Source organism: Myotis lucifugus, unplaced genomic scaffold (assembly GCF_000147115.1).
Source record: "Myotis lucifugus unplaced genomic scaffold, Myoluc2.0 scaffold_132, whole genome shotgun sequence".
Classification (NCBI taxonomy): domain Eukaryota; kingdom Metazoa; phylum Chordata; class Mammalia; order Chiroptera; family Vespertilionidae; genus Myotis; species Myotis lucifugus.
Window position 1 is genome coordinate 2,245,653 of NW_005871180.1, and position 17,197 is coordinate 2,262,849.

The 17,197-nt window shown below is 49.4% G+C and overlaps 1 protein-coding gene and 1 pseudogene across 1 annotated transcript in view; both read left to right on the forward strand.

The window, feature by feature from the left end:
• DNAJC1 (DnaJ heat shock protein family (Hsp40) member C1) overlaps positions 1 to 9,011 on the forward strand; it is a gene marked incomplete at its 5' end in the record, with an annotated part of 113,090 nt that extends 104,079 nt beyond the window's left edge. The window contains 3 exons of the mRNA XM_023758552.1: positions 5,041 to 5,089; positions 6,638 to 7,089; positions 8,800 to 9,011. Of these exons, the coding sequence (XP_023614320.1) occupies positions 5,041 to 5,089; positions 6,638 to 7,089; positions 8,800 to 8,868 (570 nt within the window). The remainder of the gene's footprint in view (positions 1 to 5,040; positions 5,090 to 6,637; positions 7,090 to 8,799) is intronic.
• Positions 9,012 to 15,356: 6,345 nt separating this feature from the next.
• Positions 15,357 to 17,197, forward strand: part of LOC102428718 — a 10,101-nt pseudogene continuing 8,260 nt past the window's right edge.

A 17,197-nucleotide genomic window follows, 5' to 3' on the forward strand; every position in this document is an offset into this window, starting at 1 on the left:
CTTTTGAGCTCGGGTGTCAGTTTTGAAAACCCTAACTTAACTCTGGTGCCATTGTCACATATAGAAATTTTTGATATTGCACCATAGTAAAACAAAGATTTATATTTTTTGATATTTATTTTATATATTTAAATGCCATTTTAACAAAAGAAAAAATCAAACCCAAAAATATGAGTGTCATAGGTTCGCCATCACTGCCATAAGGGATGGGAGCAAATATTTGCAAACCCATATATCTGACCAGGAATTCATCTCCAAAATATAAAAAGACCTCCTACAACTCACCCCCCCAAAAAAAAAACACATTTTAAATGGCCAACAGGTATATGAAAAGATGCTCAAATCAGTAGTCATCAGGGAAATGCAAATCAAAATCACAATGAGGTATCATCTCACTCTTGTCGGGATGGCCATTAAAAATAAAAATGACAAGTGTTGGCAAGCATGTGGAGAAATTGGAACACTTGCGCACTGTTGGTGGGAACATAAAATTATTCAGTCATTATGGAAAACAGTATGAAGGTTACTCAAAAAATTCAAAGTAGGATTACTCTGTAACCTAGCAATCCCACTTCTGGGTAGATAGCCAAAAGAAGTGAAATCTGGATATCTGAGAAATATATGCATTCTCATGTTTATTGCAGCACTATTCACAGTAGTCAAGATGCACCCCACATGAATGGCTAGGATGGAAATATGACAGATGGATGGATAAAGGAAATATTATACACACACATACGTACACTGGAATATTATTCAGCCATATAAAGAAGGAAAATTATGTACTATGCAACACCATGAGTGAACCTTAAGAACGTAAGTGAAATAAGCTAGTTACAGAAGGACAAAATACCACATGATTCCACTTACATGAGATATAAAATAGTTAAGCTCATAGTAGCAACTAGTAGAATGGTGGTTGCTGGGGGGTGGGGATGAGGATGGAAAGTTGCTGTCCAAAGAGTATAAAATTTCAGTTATGCAAGATGAATAAGTTCTAGAAATCTGCTATGCAATTTTGTGCTTGTAGTTAAAAATATTGTATGGTACACTTTAAATTTTGTTGAGAGTAGATCTTGTGTTGTCTCTTTTTACAAAAAAAACACTAGATATAATTCACATAGCTTAAAATTTCCCATTGTTAGTGTACAATTAAATGATTTTTTTAGTAAATTTGTGGTTTGCAATCACCACAATTTAGTTCCAGACATTTTCATCACCCAAAAGTTTCCTCAATCCAATTTTCAGTCATTCCCGACTTTCTTCTCCTAACTCAGGCAACCACAGATCTGTTTCATATATGTATAAATTTCCCTTCTCTAGAAATCACATATAAGTGGAATTGTATAAGGAACACTTCCAAGCTTTTTCTATGAAGCCAGCATTACCTAATCCCAAAACCAGATAAAGACACTACAAAGGAAGAGAATTACAGGCCAATATCTCTAATGAACATAGATGCTAAAATTCTAAACAAAATTCTAGCAAATAGGATCCAGCATTACATTAGAAAGATCATACACCATGACCAAATGGGATATATTCCAGGGATGCAAGGCTGGCACAATATCCGCAAATCAATAAACGTGATACATTACAGAAACAAATTGAAAGATAAAAATCACATAATTGTATCAATTGATGCAGAAAAGCATTTGACAAAATACAACACACTTTCTTGATAAAAACTCTCAGCAAAGTGGGACTAGAGGAATCATACCTCAACATAATAAAAGCCATATATGACAAACCTACAGCCAACATCATACTCAATGGGCAAAAACTAAAACCATTTTCCCTAAGAACTGGAACAAGACAGGGATGCCCACTCTCACCACTCCTGTTTGACATAGTACTGGAAGTGCTAGCCATAGCAATCAGACAGGAAGGAGAAATAAAACTGTCATTATTCGCAGATGACATGATATTGTACATTGAAAACCCTAAAGAGTCCATCAAAAAACTATTAGATTTAATAAATGAATTTGGCAATGTAGCAGGATACAAAATTAATACCCAGAAATCTATGGCTTTTTTATACACCAATAATGAACTCACAGAAAGAGAAACTAAAAAAACAATCCCATGTGCCATTGCATCAAAAAACTTAAGATACCTAGGAATAAACTTAAGTAAGGAGGTAAAAGACCTGTACTCAGAAAACTACACGACATTAAAAAAGGCAATAGAAGAAGACATAAATAAATGGACACTTCAAAAGTGGACATACAGAAGTTCAAGAGACATGAAGACATGCTCAAAGTCGCTAATCATCTGAGAGATGCAAATCAAAACAACGAGATACCATCTCACACCTGTCTGAATGGCTATCATCCAGCAATTGACAAGTGCTGGCAAGGATGTGGAGAAAAAGGAACCCTCATGCACTGCTGGTGGGAATTCAGACTGGTGCAGCCACTGTGGAAAACAGTATGGAGTTTCCTCAATAAATTAAAAATGGAACTCCCATTTGACCCAGTAATCCCATTTCTAGGAATATATCCCAAGAAACTAGAAACACCAATCAGAAAGGACATATGCATCCCTATGTTCATAGCAGCATAATTTACAGTACGACAGCTAAGATTTGGAAACAACCTAAGTGCCCATCAGCAGATGAGTGGATTAAAAAAATGGTGGTACATCTACACAATGGAATACTATGCTGCTGTAAAAAAGAAAGAACTCTTACCATTTGCAACAGCATGGATGGACATGAAGAGCATTATACTAAGCAAAATAATCCAGTCACAGTAAGGTAAGTATCACATGATCTCACTCATTTGTGGAATATAATGAACAACATAAACTGATGAACAAAAACAGAGACAGAGAAGCATCGAACAGACCGTCAAACCTCAGAGGGAAGGCAGGGGAGGAGGATAAGAGATCAACCAAAGGACTTGTATGCATGCATATAAGCATAACCAATGGACACAGATGCTAGGGAGGTGAGGGCATGTGCTGAGGGGTGGGACCAGCCTGGGAGTGATCAATGGGGGGGAAAGGAGACATGTAACACTTTCAACAATAAAGAAAGAAGGGAGGGGGGGAGTGAGGAAGGAAAGAAGGAGCCAACCACAGAAGTCCACATCTATCTAATAAAGAGGGGATATGCTAATTGACCCTCACATCATTGCAAAGATGGTGGCACCCACAGCCAATAAGGAAATATGCTAATTGCCACACCCTCAAAGATGGCGGTGCCCAGTCCCCTCAGCCCCACCGGGGCAGCAGGCACATGGCAAGGCTGGGCTTGCCCCCAGGCAGGCCCGGCTGCTCCGCATGCCTGCCTCCGGAGACCCCCAGTCCCCTCAGCCCCACAGCCGCCCAGGTCCGGCCCAAGGCTCAGGTAACCAGGGCCGGCCAAGGCTTGCGCTGCCAGCAGTGGCAGCAGCAGAGGTGTGATGGGGCGTCGCCTTCCCCTGATCACTGGGTCACCTCCTGCCCCTGAGGGCTCCCGGACTGTGAGAGGGGGCAGGCCGGGCTGAGGGACCCCTTTTCCAGTGCATGAATTTTCATGCACCGGGCCTCTAGTATTATTATATGCTTCTGCTCATATGAAAGCCCAGTATAGGAACCTCTAAAGAGACAGAGCTAGATTAGTTGGGAGTGAGGGGAGGTAGGTTCAGATAGGTTCAGATAAGGTGGGGAGGATGAGCAGTGATAGCTAAAGCATCAACATGATGAAAACGTTCTAAAATTGGCAGTGGTGATGGGTGCACATATCCAAATATATTAAACCTGAGAAGTTGGGTGTAGTCAGGGGTTTGTTTAGTTTGTGGAACTAGAAGACCTCCAAGTAAGATTAGTGGAAGTTAAAGGGGAGCCTTGTAGTGTATCAGCAGGTGCACTTGTTTCCTCATCTGTAAGAGATTTGGATTTGAAAGGCAGTATTTACAGGGATTGAGAGCAAAGATTTTGGAGCACGATTTGCCTGATTTCAGCTATTCACTAGCCTTTTCATCTTGGACATATTTATTCTCTGAGTTTCAGATTATGTAAGATGGGGATAATTATATACCTACCTAATATAACTGCTGTGGGAATATGTATACACACACATTCTTATTTAGAACAGTACCTGCTGCATAGTAAGCTTACTGTCATAAAATTGAGGTCCTTTTCAGATCTATTAGGTTACGTGGTCAATTTCTGCCAGCCTAGCATTCCAAGGTAGAGATCTGAACCAGAGATGTAGGCTAATCATTTCCTATCTATAGTGTTCTCAAATACTTGGTTTGAGATACCCAAGAAGAAAATGGAAAGAACAAGTGAATAGCAAGGACAGAGTGTTGAGGAATATTATATTTGGGAACAAGAGGCAGGAGTATATAGAAGGGGCCAATAAAGGAACATTCAGAGATAGAGATGGAAAACTAGGAAATACTGTCATGAAAGCCAAGTGAAACAGAAAAGAAGCTCCAGGGAAGACAGCCTTTTAGAGGAGGGCCACTTGAGCCGAGTGTGAAAGTTGTGGGACATATCTGATGGACAGGGAGACGTTCAAGATGAAAGCAGAGGAAATTAATTGATGAAGCAGTTTTGCGATGATTCAAGAAGAAGGAGGATAATTTCTTGGAGTTGGAATAATAGAAGGGAAAGCTGTATTTTGATACAATAATTGGAGTTGGGAAAGTTGGAAGCTGTGGAAGCTCATGTTGGATAACTTCAACTTTTTCCCAAAAAACTAGGAAGCAAAGCCATCTGGAAAGAGAGAGGAAAGAACCATGTTTAAATATTTTCCCTAATTCTGCCTTTTGTATGAATGAAAAACAAATGATCCATGTCAGTTATAATGGATAATACTTACTGAGCCTTTAATATCTTGCTAAGAGCTTATTTCAAACTTAAAACATCCCTCACAGGCAAATGGTATCGGTATCATATCTACATATTACAGAAGGTATTACACGAGAAAGCTCAAGGTTACCTAGCTAATAAGAGGTATAACCAACACTTTATATGAAATACATCACTTGACCTATATCGTAGGGATGTGGAAAGTAAGATTTTCTTTGCTTTTATATTTTGTAACAGGTGACAACCAAAGCCAAACAACTGAAGGATTCAGTCACCTGCTCCCCAGGTGAGTTAGCATCTACTTCACCCCATTAATCCAAAGCAGTTTCTTTAAAATAAATCCCTTTTTATAACATCTTTAAATCCGATGGTGTAATAGCTTTGACCAATGAACTCTATTGGCCAAACCTCTAAAAGGTGTCAAATTAGCCCTAGCTGGTTTGGGTCAGTGGGTAGAACATCGGCCTGTGGACTAAAGGGTCCCAGGTTCGATGCTTGTCAAGGGCACATGCCTGATCAGGCTTGATCGCCAGTGCGAGCATGCAGGAGGCAGCTGATCAATGATTCTCTCTCATCATTGATATTTCTCTCTCTTCCTCTCTGAAATCAATAAAAATATTTTTTTTAAATAAAAGGCGTCAAATTATAGGAACCACTAGCCAATTCAGCCCTAAACATATAGTGGGTGCTAAGATGTATGTGGTAAGTTTAAAGAATTATAAAAAACCTTGTTCTCCTCTAGTTTGGGGTCAGGGACGAAGGGGACTGTGTGCAGTGTCCCTACACCGCCCCACCCCACGCATCCACACACTGCCCTCAGAAGAGCAACAAGCAGTTTTCCCAAGGATCTATGTTTCTCCAAATGTTTCTTCCAAGACTAACTGGAATTTTGTTAGTGTCTCCGTACTGTTTGCCTAGAACCAGGAAGTAAGAAAATGCCTCCTAAACCTTCCAACTTAACCTAAATACAGGTCCCAGGGAGTTTAGTGCAGGTGAGCAACCCTGGAGGTGCCCGAAGTCGTCCCCAGGAAGGGCTCAGCGTGGGGTCTGCAGGCTTTAGGAAAGGGGGCATTTCCAGATCCTTTTCTACCAATAGAGTTATCTGTCTGGGCATGGAGGCAGAAATCGGCAGGGAGATGACGTGTAAAAGAAGCTGACCTCCACAGCATTCTCCAAAGATGCATTCTGGAAAGGCAGTGTGGTGTAGCCAAGTGAACAGACAGGCGGGTCCTGCCAGAGCATTGGCGGAGGGGTGGGAGGGGTGCAGTTGGGTGTTTCAGGGCATCTCTGAGGCGACACCCGTGGCTGGGAGGCAGGGTCAGTTTGCCCACTTTCTGCCGAGCGCTGAAATGAACAGGTGTCGGTCACGGTGGCATCGGAAGCGGCTTTGAGTAGAGAGCAGATCCCACAGGTGCGTGGTCACCTGCAGATGGTGGCGCGGCGTGAGCTCGGACAGACCCGCTTTAGTTGTGCTAATGGAATTAAGGGCAACTCTGGATAGTGAAGAACCACCTTCCTAACCTCAAAAGTAGCAGCTGTTCCTCGGAGGCCTGTGCACTCTGATCACTGTGGGTTCCAGGTACACCCACTGCTCCTCAGAGCGGTGGGACCAGGCAGAGCGGGTTCAGGTCCCCCCGCCCCCACCTCTGCTGCCTTCTGAGGCTGACTTTCCTCATCGGTAAAATTAGGACACCGATACCTGTCCTAGAGCAAAGTAAGAATTAAGTGAGATGACATGTGAAATGCCGGGGACATCGCCTGCTGGGTGAGAGGCCGCTGTCCCTCTCGTCTCCTGACGTGACCCCTTCATCTGTGTGAGTGCCCTTTCCCACAGGGACGGTGAGGCTCTCTGAGCTCAAGTCAACAGCTCAGCATTCCAGGCCCGGCAAGGCCACCGTGGCCCTGCCCGACGACATCATCACCCAGCGGGAGGACGCCCAGCAGGCCGCGGGCGCTGGGCAGGACAGCGAGCAGGAGCAGGAGGAGCAGGAGGCCGCGGTCCCGGAAGGCCAGCCGAGGAGACGCAAGCCAGCCAGGCTGCCCGAGGCGGCAGCGAAGGCAGAGCCAGAGGAGAAGTTCCGTGGAAGGAGGCAGAAGGACTTCGATATATCAGAACAAACCGCATCGAGCGACGAGGAGAGCCAGAGGAAAGAGAGAAGCCGCACTGCAGAGGAGCCATGGACTCAGAATCAGCAGAAACTTCTGGAATTAGCATTACAGCAATACCCAAAGGGATCCTCTGACCGCTGGGACAAGATCGCCAAATGCGTCCCGTCTAAGAGTAAGGTGGGTGAGGCGGGGAAAGGTGTGAGAGCCACCGCAGTGACCGCAGCCAGCTCTGCCCCGTCTCGGTCACAGCCCCTGTCTGCAGCTGTCCTGGGAGCTCGGTGTCCGGGCTCTCCCCGGGACCTGTGCACTCGCTGGTTAGTGTGCATGAAGGAGGTCAGCAGTCTAAGTGGGCCATTATACAGACCAGGTAGTTTTCCTGAGAAAATTCCAGGCATGGAACATAAATGTCACCCTCGGTCACCCCGCCAGCCTCTGGAGCATTTGCTCTCCCAGGTGGCAGCTCCCTCTAAGCAGAGTGAGGAGGTTTCTCAAAATCACGAACCCCCCGAGCTCTGTGACGAGCCTTTAGCCCAGGGATGTGTGGTCCCAGCTCTGTGGCTCTGGACTCAGCAGTAGCGGGCAGCTGACCGGAGACCCTGGAGGCATGTTTGTATGTGGGGTCTGTAGCCTTGACTTCTATAACAGACTTTCCTCCCCATTTAGTATCTGCTTCAGTGCATCTGCAGATAGTCCTCAGATTAAAAACTCAGACAGGCGGGAAGATGGTGTCCCTGGGGAACGCCAGCCCCACCCGGCCTTTGCCCTCTGCTCGGCCAGTGGAGTTCCTCTCCGTGTGGTCTTTCCTGCTCTGCCCTTGCCCGACACTCAGTCTCCGGGGCTTCTCTCCTTGCGGCCATGCTCTTCTGTCTGAGGCACTAGGAACACTGAGAAATCAAAGAACCAATCTCTTCTGCCTTCTGTGCCTTTTACTCAATAGCCTCTGGGCACATTGATGTTCATTTACATTCTTATTTTTTTAATTGAAATTCTATGTTGGACAATCTAGCTTGTGGCCATGAATGCCCCCGGGTGTACAGGTCTCGTTATCTATCACCCACTTTAAAATGAGGAGTCAGGGTTTCCCACGGAGAAAAATAAAACCATTGTCAGTTGATCTATTTGAGAAACACAGACTCCCCCTGCCTCTCCAACTGCTTTACCAGAAGTAATTATTTTCCCTAAATTTCTCCAGCATCTGTCAGGACACAGGCATCTGCCTATGTGATGAACTGGCGTTGGCGTAAAAGGAAGGAGAGGGGACTGGATTCCTTAGGACACTCAGAAACGCACTGCCTTGGGGTTTGGGAGCCTTCCTGTCTCAACCAGAAATGAGCAGCTTTTCCTGTCCTGCAGAAGTTCCCTTTCAGCCCTGACATTAGAACCGGGTCCAGGAAAGGCTGCGGGGCTCGTCTGCGGTGCAGTGACTCCAGGAGTGGCCGGAGGGGGAGGTCCACGGCAGCCTTAGGAGAGGGGCAAACCCGAAGGAGAATATCCTGGACGCGTGGCCTCGCGTTTTTTGGTTTCTCTGAAATGACATGTGATGAAATAGTGAGATGTTAAACGTGATCATTATAGTTAGCAAAGTGAACGTCACGGTCGCAATGATAGCAGGCCTCACAGACAGCCGCCACTGGCCCTCACCTAGCGATTCGCACCACCCCGAGCTGGACGTTCAGCTGGCCGCCTCCTTGCACCTGTCTAGCCTTACCTTCCTGTGACCACCCAGACTCACCTGGGAAATTCTAGGCAGGTCCTGTGCAGAGTGAATGGACATGAGACTGTCTCATTATCACTGGGCACAGCTGACAGGCAGGCTTACCCAGGAAGTAATTGTTTTACCTCTCTGGTTTGTGGAAGTAATTGTTTCACCTCTTTTTCTTCCTACAGGAAGACTGTATCGCTAGATACAAGTTGCTGGTTGAACTGGTCCAAAAGAAAAAACAAGCTAAAAGTTGAATATTCTGGAAGATGATGTTCACCTTCATTTTCCAAAATGAGTATTTTAAAACTCTTATGCAGAAATTTGCATTTTGTACCTCAGCATTCTATGAATCATGTGCCTTAATAAAAAAATAATAATAAATTTAAAATAAATGTTGTGCTCTACTGTTTAAACAAATAGTGAGTTAAAGGAGAAAAAGAATTGGGGTATTTTACCACTTATTCCTCATTACTACCAACTTTACTTTCATGGGGAACAAACTGAATAGTGCCTTCCAGCAATTAGACAAATACATGATTTTGAAGGAACAGATGAATAGACCAGCGATTTTCAACATTTTTCATCTCATAGCACATAAACTAATTACTAAAATTCTGCAGCACACCAATATATATATATATTACATTATTTGCCGATCGGACAAAAAAAAAAGGGTATTGTTGTGTTGGCTGTTGCCATTTTTTTGACAGTCTAAGGGAAAAGAGGTCAGTGCCCCTGACTAAATAGCCAGGTGTTGCCCTACCCGGTTTGGCTCAGTGGATAGAGCATCAACCTAGGGACTGAAGGGTCCCGGGTTCGATTCCAGTCAAGGGCACATGCCCTGGTTGTGGGCTTGATCCCCAGTAGGAGGTGTGCAAGAGGCAACCAATCAATGATTCTCAACATTGATGTTTCTTTCTCTCTCTCCCTCTCCCTTCCTCTCTGAAATCAATAAAAAAATATTACAAATAAGTAAATAGTCAGGGGTTGCATGTTTCAACAATTCTTGTGGCACACGGGTTGAAAAATCGCTGGACTAATGTGTAAGAATTAAAACCGAATGTGTTTCTTTGACCAGAGAACTCCCCAGTTAATGCCTGTACTGGTAGCAGAGTGCAGGTGCCTCGGGAGAAAAATCCAGCTTGGTAGTTAGGAAAGTGGCTAAGAAGTGTGTGAAATTATCCTAGTGATACGTGTCTGTAAGGAAAAAGGTCCATGAACAAGGACATAAATAAGGTAATAACCTCTGAGTTTGTTCTCAACTGATAGAATTCCAGAGAACATGCAAAAAAAGGTTTTTAAGAACTGATGAAATTGGGTCTTAAGTTAAAAATCACTATTTTGTCTTATTAATTTTTTAAATATGTATTTATTGATTTTTAGATAGAGAGGAAGGGAGAGGGAGAGAGAGAGAAACATTGATAAGAGAGACACATCTATCGGCTGCCTCCTACACACCCCCTACTGGGGATCGAGTCTGCAACTTGGATATGTGCCCTGACTGGGAATCGAACCCGGGATCTCAGTCTACTGAGCCATAACAGTCGGCTGTCCCGTTCATTTTGATTGAACTTTTCTTTACTGTTTGTGTTTAAACTGTCACCATCAAGCTGAGTGTTGCTGTTTATATTTTCTATCGTTTGCTCAAGGCTCGGAAACAGTTTGCTAAGTGCAAACTGCCTAAACTTAAACCATTCAGATCACCAAAACACATTTCAGGGAAGTGATTTGATAAAATATCTACAAAGATGCCGTATCTCTGTAAGGATGGAAACCAGGTTACAGTTTCCCTCTTTTCCGGTTCCTCCCCTAGAAAACCAGGGATGATGGTAGCATTCCGTCACCCTGCCAGCTGAGCCCCCCCCCGCCCCCGGGCGGCCTAGCTCCCTGCATGGACTCCTGGTGTCTGGGGACCTGCCAAGTGTATGCAAAATCCCTATTTGGGGTGTGTAGTTCCCGGAGAGGAAGCACGTCTTTCACTAGGTGCCCAAGGGTCTCTCACCCAAAAAGGTGACAGCCTGGCTGTGTGGTTCCTCTGCTGCAGCCCATGCAGGGCCGTGGGGCACCAGGGGGGCTTCAGACTTGGCCTCGGACACAAGGCCCTGAATTCAAATCATTTCCTACCTTCAAATGCAGACACAAAGGAAACGCTTTCGCTTTAGGGCAGTGGTTCTCAACCTGTGGGCCGCGACCCCTTTGGGGGTTGAACGACCCTTTCACAGGGGTCGCCTAAGACCATCGGAAAACACATATATAATTACATATTGTTTTTGTGATTAATTTCTATGCTTTAATTATGTTCAATTTGTAACAATGAAATTGGGGGTCACCACAACATGAGGAACTGTGGTAAAGGGTCTCGGCATTAGGAAGGTTGAGAACCACTGCTTTAGGGGCTGCCTGGCCTTGTTTCCTCAGAGAGGATGGCTAAGAGTCAGAGCCCCACGCCTGAGTCCTCATCAGGTCTAGTGAGCAAGAAGGGGGACCAGATGGAGAGTGCAGGGTCTGGATGGCTTGGGGCTGGGGAGGAGGCTGGGCACAGGTGGCTGGGCAGTGAGAGGAAGAAGCCGTCTCCCGGGGTCTGGGCAGCACTGGCCTGGCTGCAGGTACCTCACCCACGCCCTCCTCCACCAGCCCCCAGCCAGGGGCTCCCAGAGCCTCTTCCTGGAGGACCTGGCCTGTGCCCTGTAGTAACTTAGATTTTCTTTCTCCACTGGGCAAGGTCTTATAATCAGCCAGGTCTTTAAACTATTTATAGCACCATTTTCAAAACCCATTCACACACTCTCTCCTCTATCCCCAGGACACCCCTGACTGGTTGGACAGGTTCTCTCCTCCCTGCCAGGTGCTGTCACCCGCTCCATAGGGAGTTGGGCTGTTTGGGGAGCTGCAGCTGCCTCACGTACTTGGCTACAGAAGGGGCAGGAGGGGGTGTCATCGGCTGACCACACTGTTTAAATCCCCAGCAGGGAGTGCGGTTCTGTGAAATTGGCTCTGGGAAGCAGGAGCAGTCCTACACCCCTGTCTCGCCCGACTGATCCCCAGGTGCCTGCAGACACTGCCTATGGGGCCCGAGGTCTCTGGTCTCCGGTCTCCGGTCTCCGGTCTCCGGTCTCGCTGGAACCCACAGCCAGGGGCCTCACTCTTTTACTGGCGTGTTTTCAAATTCCCATCTCACTTTTAGAATAAAGTCACAGGCAGCTCTAATATTTAAATTGCGGTTTGAATTGTGCTGTCCTATATACATGGGGTGATCGTAGGCCCAAGGGGCCGGGGACAGCCCGCCCACTGCTCAGGGTAGACGCTTGCAGTCTGGTCCCCTCAGGGACCCTGCATTCCCGCCCAGAGGACGGACAGCTGAGAGAGTCCGCATTCTTTCTATTTGCTTTTGGTTTGGAAAGCCCCAAAGATGGAGGGGTTTGCTGACCCTGACCCCCAGCTCCTCCTGAGGCACCCACCCCACCCAAGGGAAACTGTGGCACAGAGACCCCCGCCCTCCGATCTCCTGCAACTGGCTCTCTGGCTCTTCCTGCCGCCACGCTCGCAGGCCTCCCGCAGCCCAGCCCAGGCCGGGAGGCCCGAGGGCGAGGCGAGGCGTCTCCAGGTGGGACGGTGGCTGCAGGGACCTGGCGAGGCGGGGTTCCTCATTTGATAAAAGCAGACTTTGATGGTTCACCTGCATTTTAAACTCCTCTCCCCGCACCTGGTCCCAGAACAAAGCCAGCTGTCTGGACACGGAGCTGAGGAAGAGCGCGGCTCAGGTGCCAGGTCTGCAGAGGAGGGCGCGTCCTGGGGGCGGGCCTGCGGGGTGAAGCAGGTCCCCTCCCCGCGCCCTTCCCGCTGCAGGCCCCGGCTTCCGAGGACGTTCAGGAGAGCCCTTTGCACCCTGTCAAGGCGGGGTGGGGGGGTGGCCTCAGGATCCAGACTGGGGTGAGCCGGTCTCTTGTAGCCACTTGTAGCCGCAAAGCGCCCGCTCCCCCTGCTGGAGCCGCGTGTCCTCGCCGCCTGCGCTCGGAGCACAGCCCGCAGCCTGGAAGCCGCCGTCTTGGCACAAGTCCCAGCCTCCCGTCTGAGCAAACTGCTCGGCCTTCAGCCTTTGACTTCAGTCACCGGGAGCCACATTAACACGCTGTAAAACAGCGGCTACAGTCCTTTCCTTCGGGGCTGGAGGGAAAAAGAATGGCTGCATGTAGGACAGAAAGAGGGACACCGCTTTAGCAATCTGACTCCCCGGGAACTGCTGGTGTCTCAAGAGCAGTGTCCACACAGGCCGGAGGGAGCGGGGAGGCCTGGCGGCTCGGGAATGGGCTGGAAACACGCACACGCACACACACACACACACACACACACACACGCAATTATTCTGCAGGGAAGGTGGCTGCTTGCCTGCCTGCCGCCTCCCCCGCCTCTAATGAACAGCCCGGCCCGGGGCAGCCCCTCCTGGACCATCACAGGAGTTTAACGCGATGAAGCCCACCATGGGTTACCACAAGTTAAAAAGAAACCCTAGTTTTTACAAAATGAAACCGACCCAGAGCTGGGGGCCACGAGGGAGCTTTTAACGTTGGTTTGTACGCCCTACATTACAGGGGGAGATGAACAGCCTCTGCCAGGTTTTCTTCTATCACTACTCAGAAATATTGTGTAAATTCAGATAAAATACCAAATTGTTTATCCCAAATTAACTTGGTTCCAATCTGTTTCACAAAGGAAGACGTGAGCGGCAGTGAAGAGCCGGCTCTGGATCTGTGACCGCAGCGCATCCCCCTTTCAGAGGCTTAAGAATCCTATTGGAAGTCTCCTCTCTGGCTGAAGTGAGGGCTGTTGTGTTAAAATGGGAAAATTCCGTGTGGAAATCTTCGTGTGGGGCTCTCTGACCGTAATAGGAGAGGAGGGGTCGTGCCTGGGGTGAGAGAGGCAGTCGGGACCCGGCTGTCCTTGGGACAATGGACCCAAACTCGCTTTAATCCCGACACTGGTCAGCTCCAGACCCTCCACCTGCCCTGCTCCCCACCCCTGGCTCACAGACGCCTGCTCTGGTTCCCTGAGGCTGCGGAGGCCTGGGCACACCGCACCTGCCGAGGGGCAGAGCCCGTGGGCGAGGCCGGGCGCAGGCAACGCTGCCAGGTGCGCATCCTCGGTGTGCGCCTGGGCCTGCGGTCTCTCTTCCTTGGTCTTGGGTTGGACACTGATTCCCAAAGTCGAACGGAAGGCAGAGCTGCAGGAGTGGAGAAGAAAGGCCGTCCTGACGGAGGGGCCAAGTGCTGGTCGTAAGTCAGAAGAAAATAAAGACATTTCTGAGAGCCCAGCTGGCGTGGCTCAGAGGTTGAGTGCTGACCTATGAACCAGGAGGTCACGGTTCGATTCCTGGTCAGGGCACATGCTCAGGAGGCAGCCGATCAAGGATTCTCTGTGACCACTGATGTTTCTATCTCTCTCTCCCTCTCCCTTCCTCTCTCAAATTAATATAAATATATTTTTAAAAAAACAAACAACAACAAAAAACTTCTGAGAACTGGAGCAGTGGGAGCTGCGAGAGCTGTGGCCAGTGTTTCACGGGCTCGCAGTCCTGCTGCTGTGAAGACTGAGGCCAGCGGAGCTGCACTGGGGCCCACAGTAAAACCCAAGACTAAGCATTTATGTCTGCGACTAAAACGTCAAAGTTTCTCCCTGCCGGCGAGGTGTCTACCTATGAACCAGAAGGTCACAGTTTGTTTCCCGGGCATGTGCCAGTGGGGGGCGTGCAGGAGGCAGCCGATCAATGATTCTCTCTCATCATTGATGTTTCTGTCTCTCTCTCCCTCTTCCTTCCTCTCTGAAATCAGTTTTAAAAAATGTCAAAGTTCCTCATTGGTATGAGCAACAGGCCACCTGACTCACCTCTGGGAGAAGAGGCTCTCCTGCAACCACGCTGGTTCCTGGGGCAGCCGCACAGCCAACAGGAATTTCTCTCCGAAGCTCCCTACGCAGGAGGCTTCAGCCAAAAGTCCGGGAGGAGGAGGGGATTCCCCAAAGGGCACAGGGGCCGGGAAGAGACAGGAGAGCAGCCTGAGGCTGGGTGAGCGAGGCCAGGGGGCCTGTGGGCCCACCCCCTCTCCTCCTGGCTGCACACTGGGCTGATGCGGGAGCTCCAGCAGCTGCCCTGTCTGAGCCCCACTCCGAGGCCCCACCTCTCAGTCCTGGGTGAAGGGAACCTGCACCGAATTCGAATCTCCGAGCCAGTGCGCAGCCAAGGAGAGCCGCTGCTTGAGGCCACGTGTTTGCAAAGAAAATGTGCGCCTTATTTTGTTCAAAGAATCCTATGTACGTGAACAGTTCAGCTGCACAAAACACCTGTCTCTACTCGCGTTGGGAGGAGACCAGGAGAAGCAGAAAGATTGCTGCGGCAGGCGCAGTGGCGGTGCCAAAAACGCAGCCTCCTAATTAATCCGTCTGCTTGTTGCGTGAGCCAAGCGAAAAACACCAGATGCGTCAATCAGAGTTTGAGAGAAACCAAATTAACACGATCAGCAAAAAAAAAGTGAATGTCTTGCTTTAATTTTAAACTTCAAAAGGCACCAGCACAATCACCACGCTGAGAATTGACTGTCGAACCCCCGGGGTCACTCCCTTATGACTGGTTTCACAGGACGGCCCTGTAACGGAGGCACCTCCTGCTTGTCACCCGCCCCTGCCGCTCAGGCCACGGAAACTGCCCCTTCGATGTGGCCCACGGCCTTTCCAGCCACTGCGCTCAGTCCCGATGGCAGTGGGCGGTGCCGCCTTCCAGCCCTCCCAGCCTCGCGTTCGCTGTGGGACCATCGATGTGGATGAAACGGGGGCTCTGCTCATCTGGGCCCCGTACACACGTGTCCTCTCCCACCTGCTTCTTAAATCTTAGTGACCGAAGCCTCTTGTCTCCAGCCTCTCCTCCCTCGCTCCGCCCACCCGGGGACTTCACTGCCCCCTGAATTTGCGGTCAAGGGCCAACTTTCCGGTCCCCATGCCCTTGCCATCATCCTCTGCCGTGGAACCTGGTGCTTCTGGAACATCCCAGACAGAGCACAGTCCTGGAGGCCTGCTTCTCGGCACCCTCAGCAGGAAACGAGAGAATTGGGAAACCAACACGCATACAAATCACTAGCCCAGGGCCAGCGACAGAGGCCCTTAGTCCCTTTCCCCTAAAAGCCTCTCCTCCCTCACCCTTCTCCCACCCTGTGACTTCACCGGCCTCTGACTTGCCAGACGTGGGCCAACCCCCTTTTCCTGGGCCTCCTACTCAGCAGTCACTGCCCTGAAGGACGAGCTTGCCTCTCCTCCCCAACCCTCCCCATGACCTCAGCTGAATCCTTCTAAGGATCTAAGGGCTCAGTTCCAGTCCCCCCTCCCGGTCCCCCCTCCCCGCCCCACGGTGCTTTCTCTCGCTGCTTCCCAGGCTGCTCTGCAGCGCCAGGCTCTTGATTCAGTCCAGGCCAGGCGATGGGACAGAGCCCAGCTCGCCGTGAGCCTCACAGCCCGGGGAGGGGAGGTGGGAGACAGCACTGGCTACTGCTGGGAAGGCATGCAGGACGAGGCCAGAGCCGGTTCCCAGTTGCCATCACGCCCGGGAAGACCCGATCTTAGGGGACAGGCCTGTTCCAGAGCCGCGGCTGGGTTTGCTGGAGGTGGTGAGGGGAGGAATCGTGGCAGCTACAGCTGGACACACGGCTGAGCCCAGACTCCGAGGGGCCCGTCTGCCCTGCTCGCTGGGGGATGAACTACAGTAGATTTGGGGGTGGGTGGAAGGATCAGCTTTTCTGGAATCATCATTAAGTGCTTCCTACCTCACTGGCCTCAAATATTGTTCGTATTTGTACCAATTCACACTTTGGCAGTTATGTGAGTGCGTAGCCTCGCCAAGCCTCAATTTCCTAATCTGTGAAACGAGGAAAACAAGCCATTCCTGGCAGGGCGTGTGAAGACTGACTGAGATTGGGCACAGAATGTGTTTAACGGAAACCCTGGCTCCTCGCAGGCCCTCACAGTGCAGCTTCACTGACCCCTGTCCCAAGTCCCGCCCCGACAAAAGGCCAGCAGCCAAGAGGCAGCTAACAAGGGCTGATGGTGCGATGTCCTTACACACCAGCCAAATACCTGCAGCTGGTTTGAAATAAAGAAACCAGAAGTGTCAGGCACTGAGAACAAAGCCTGGAACCCGACAGAAGCCCCTGAAGCTGCCGATGGCTTCCGAGGACTTCCGTGAGGACGGTCGCTGAAGAGGCAGTCACTTGGAATAGGTCATACGGCTGCTGGCTATGGGTCCCAGATCTAGAAAACATGCAAGTCCTTCTGACATCCCCGCCTCCCGCCTCCTCGGCCCACCGGCTGCTCTGACTTCGCATGCTTCACGCCTCTCCACCTTTCTTAGCGCTGCCATCTCATTTCGTAACCGTGGAAATAGGAACGCACTCCAGAGCGCCATCCAGAACTCCTCTTTCTTGCAAACCCACAGAAACTCACCAACCTCCCGTTCTGAGCCCACTTGATACATTTGAAAGCTCATATCCCTCCGGCTGAAACTGTGCTGCGCTGCTGCTCCCTCAGTCGGGACCTCTCCCTAAAGCT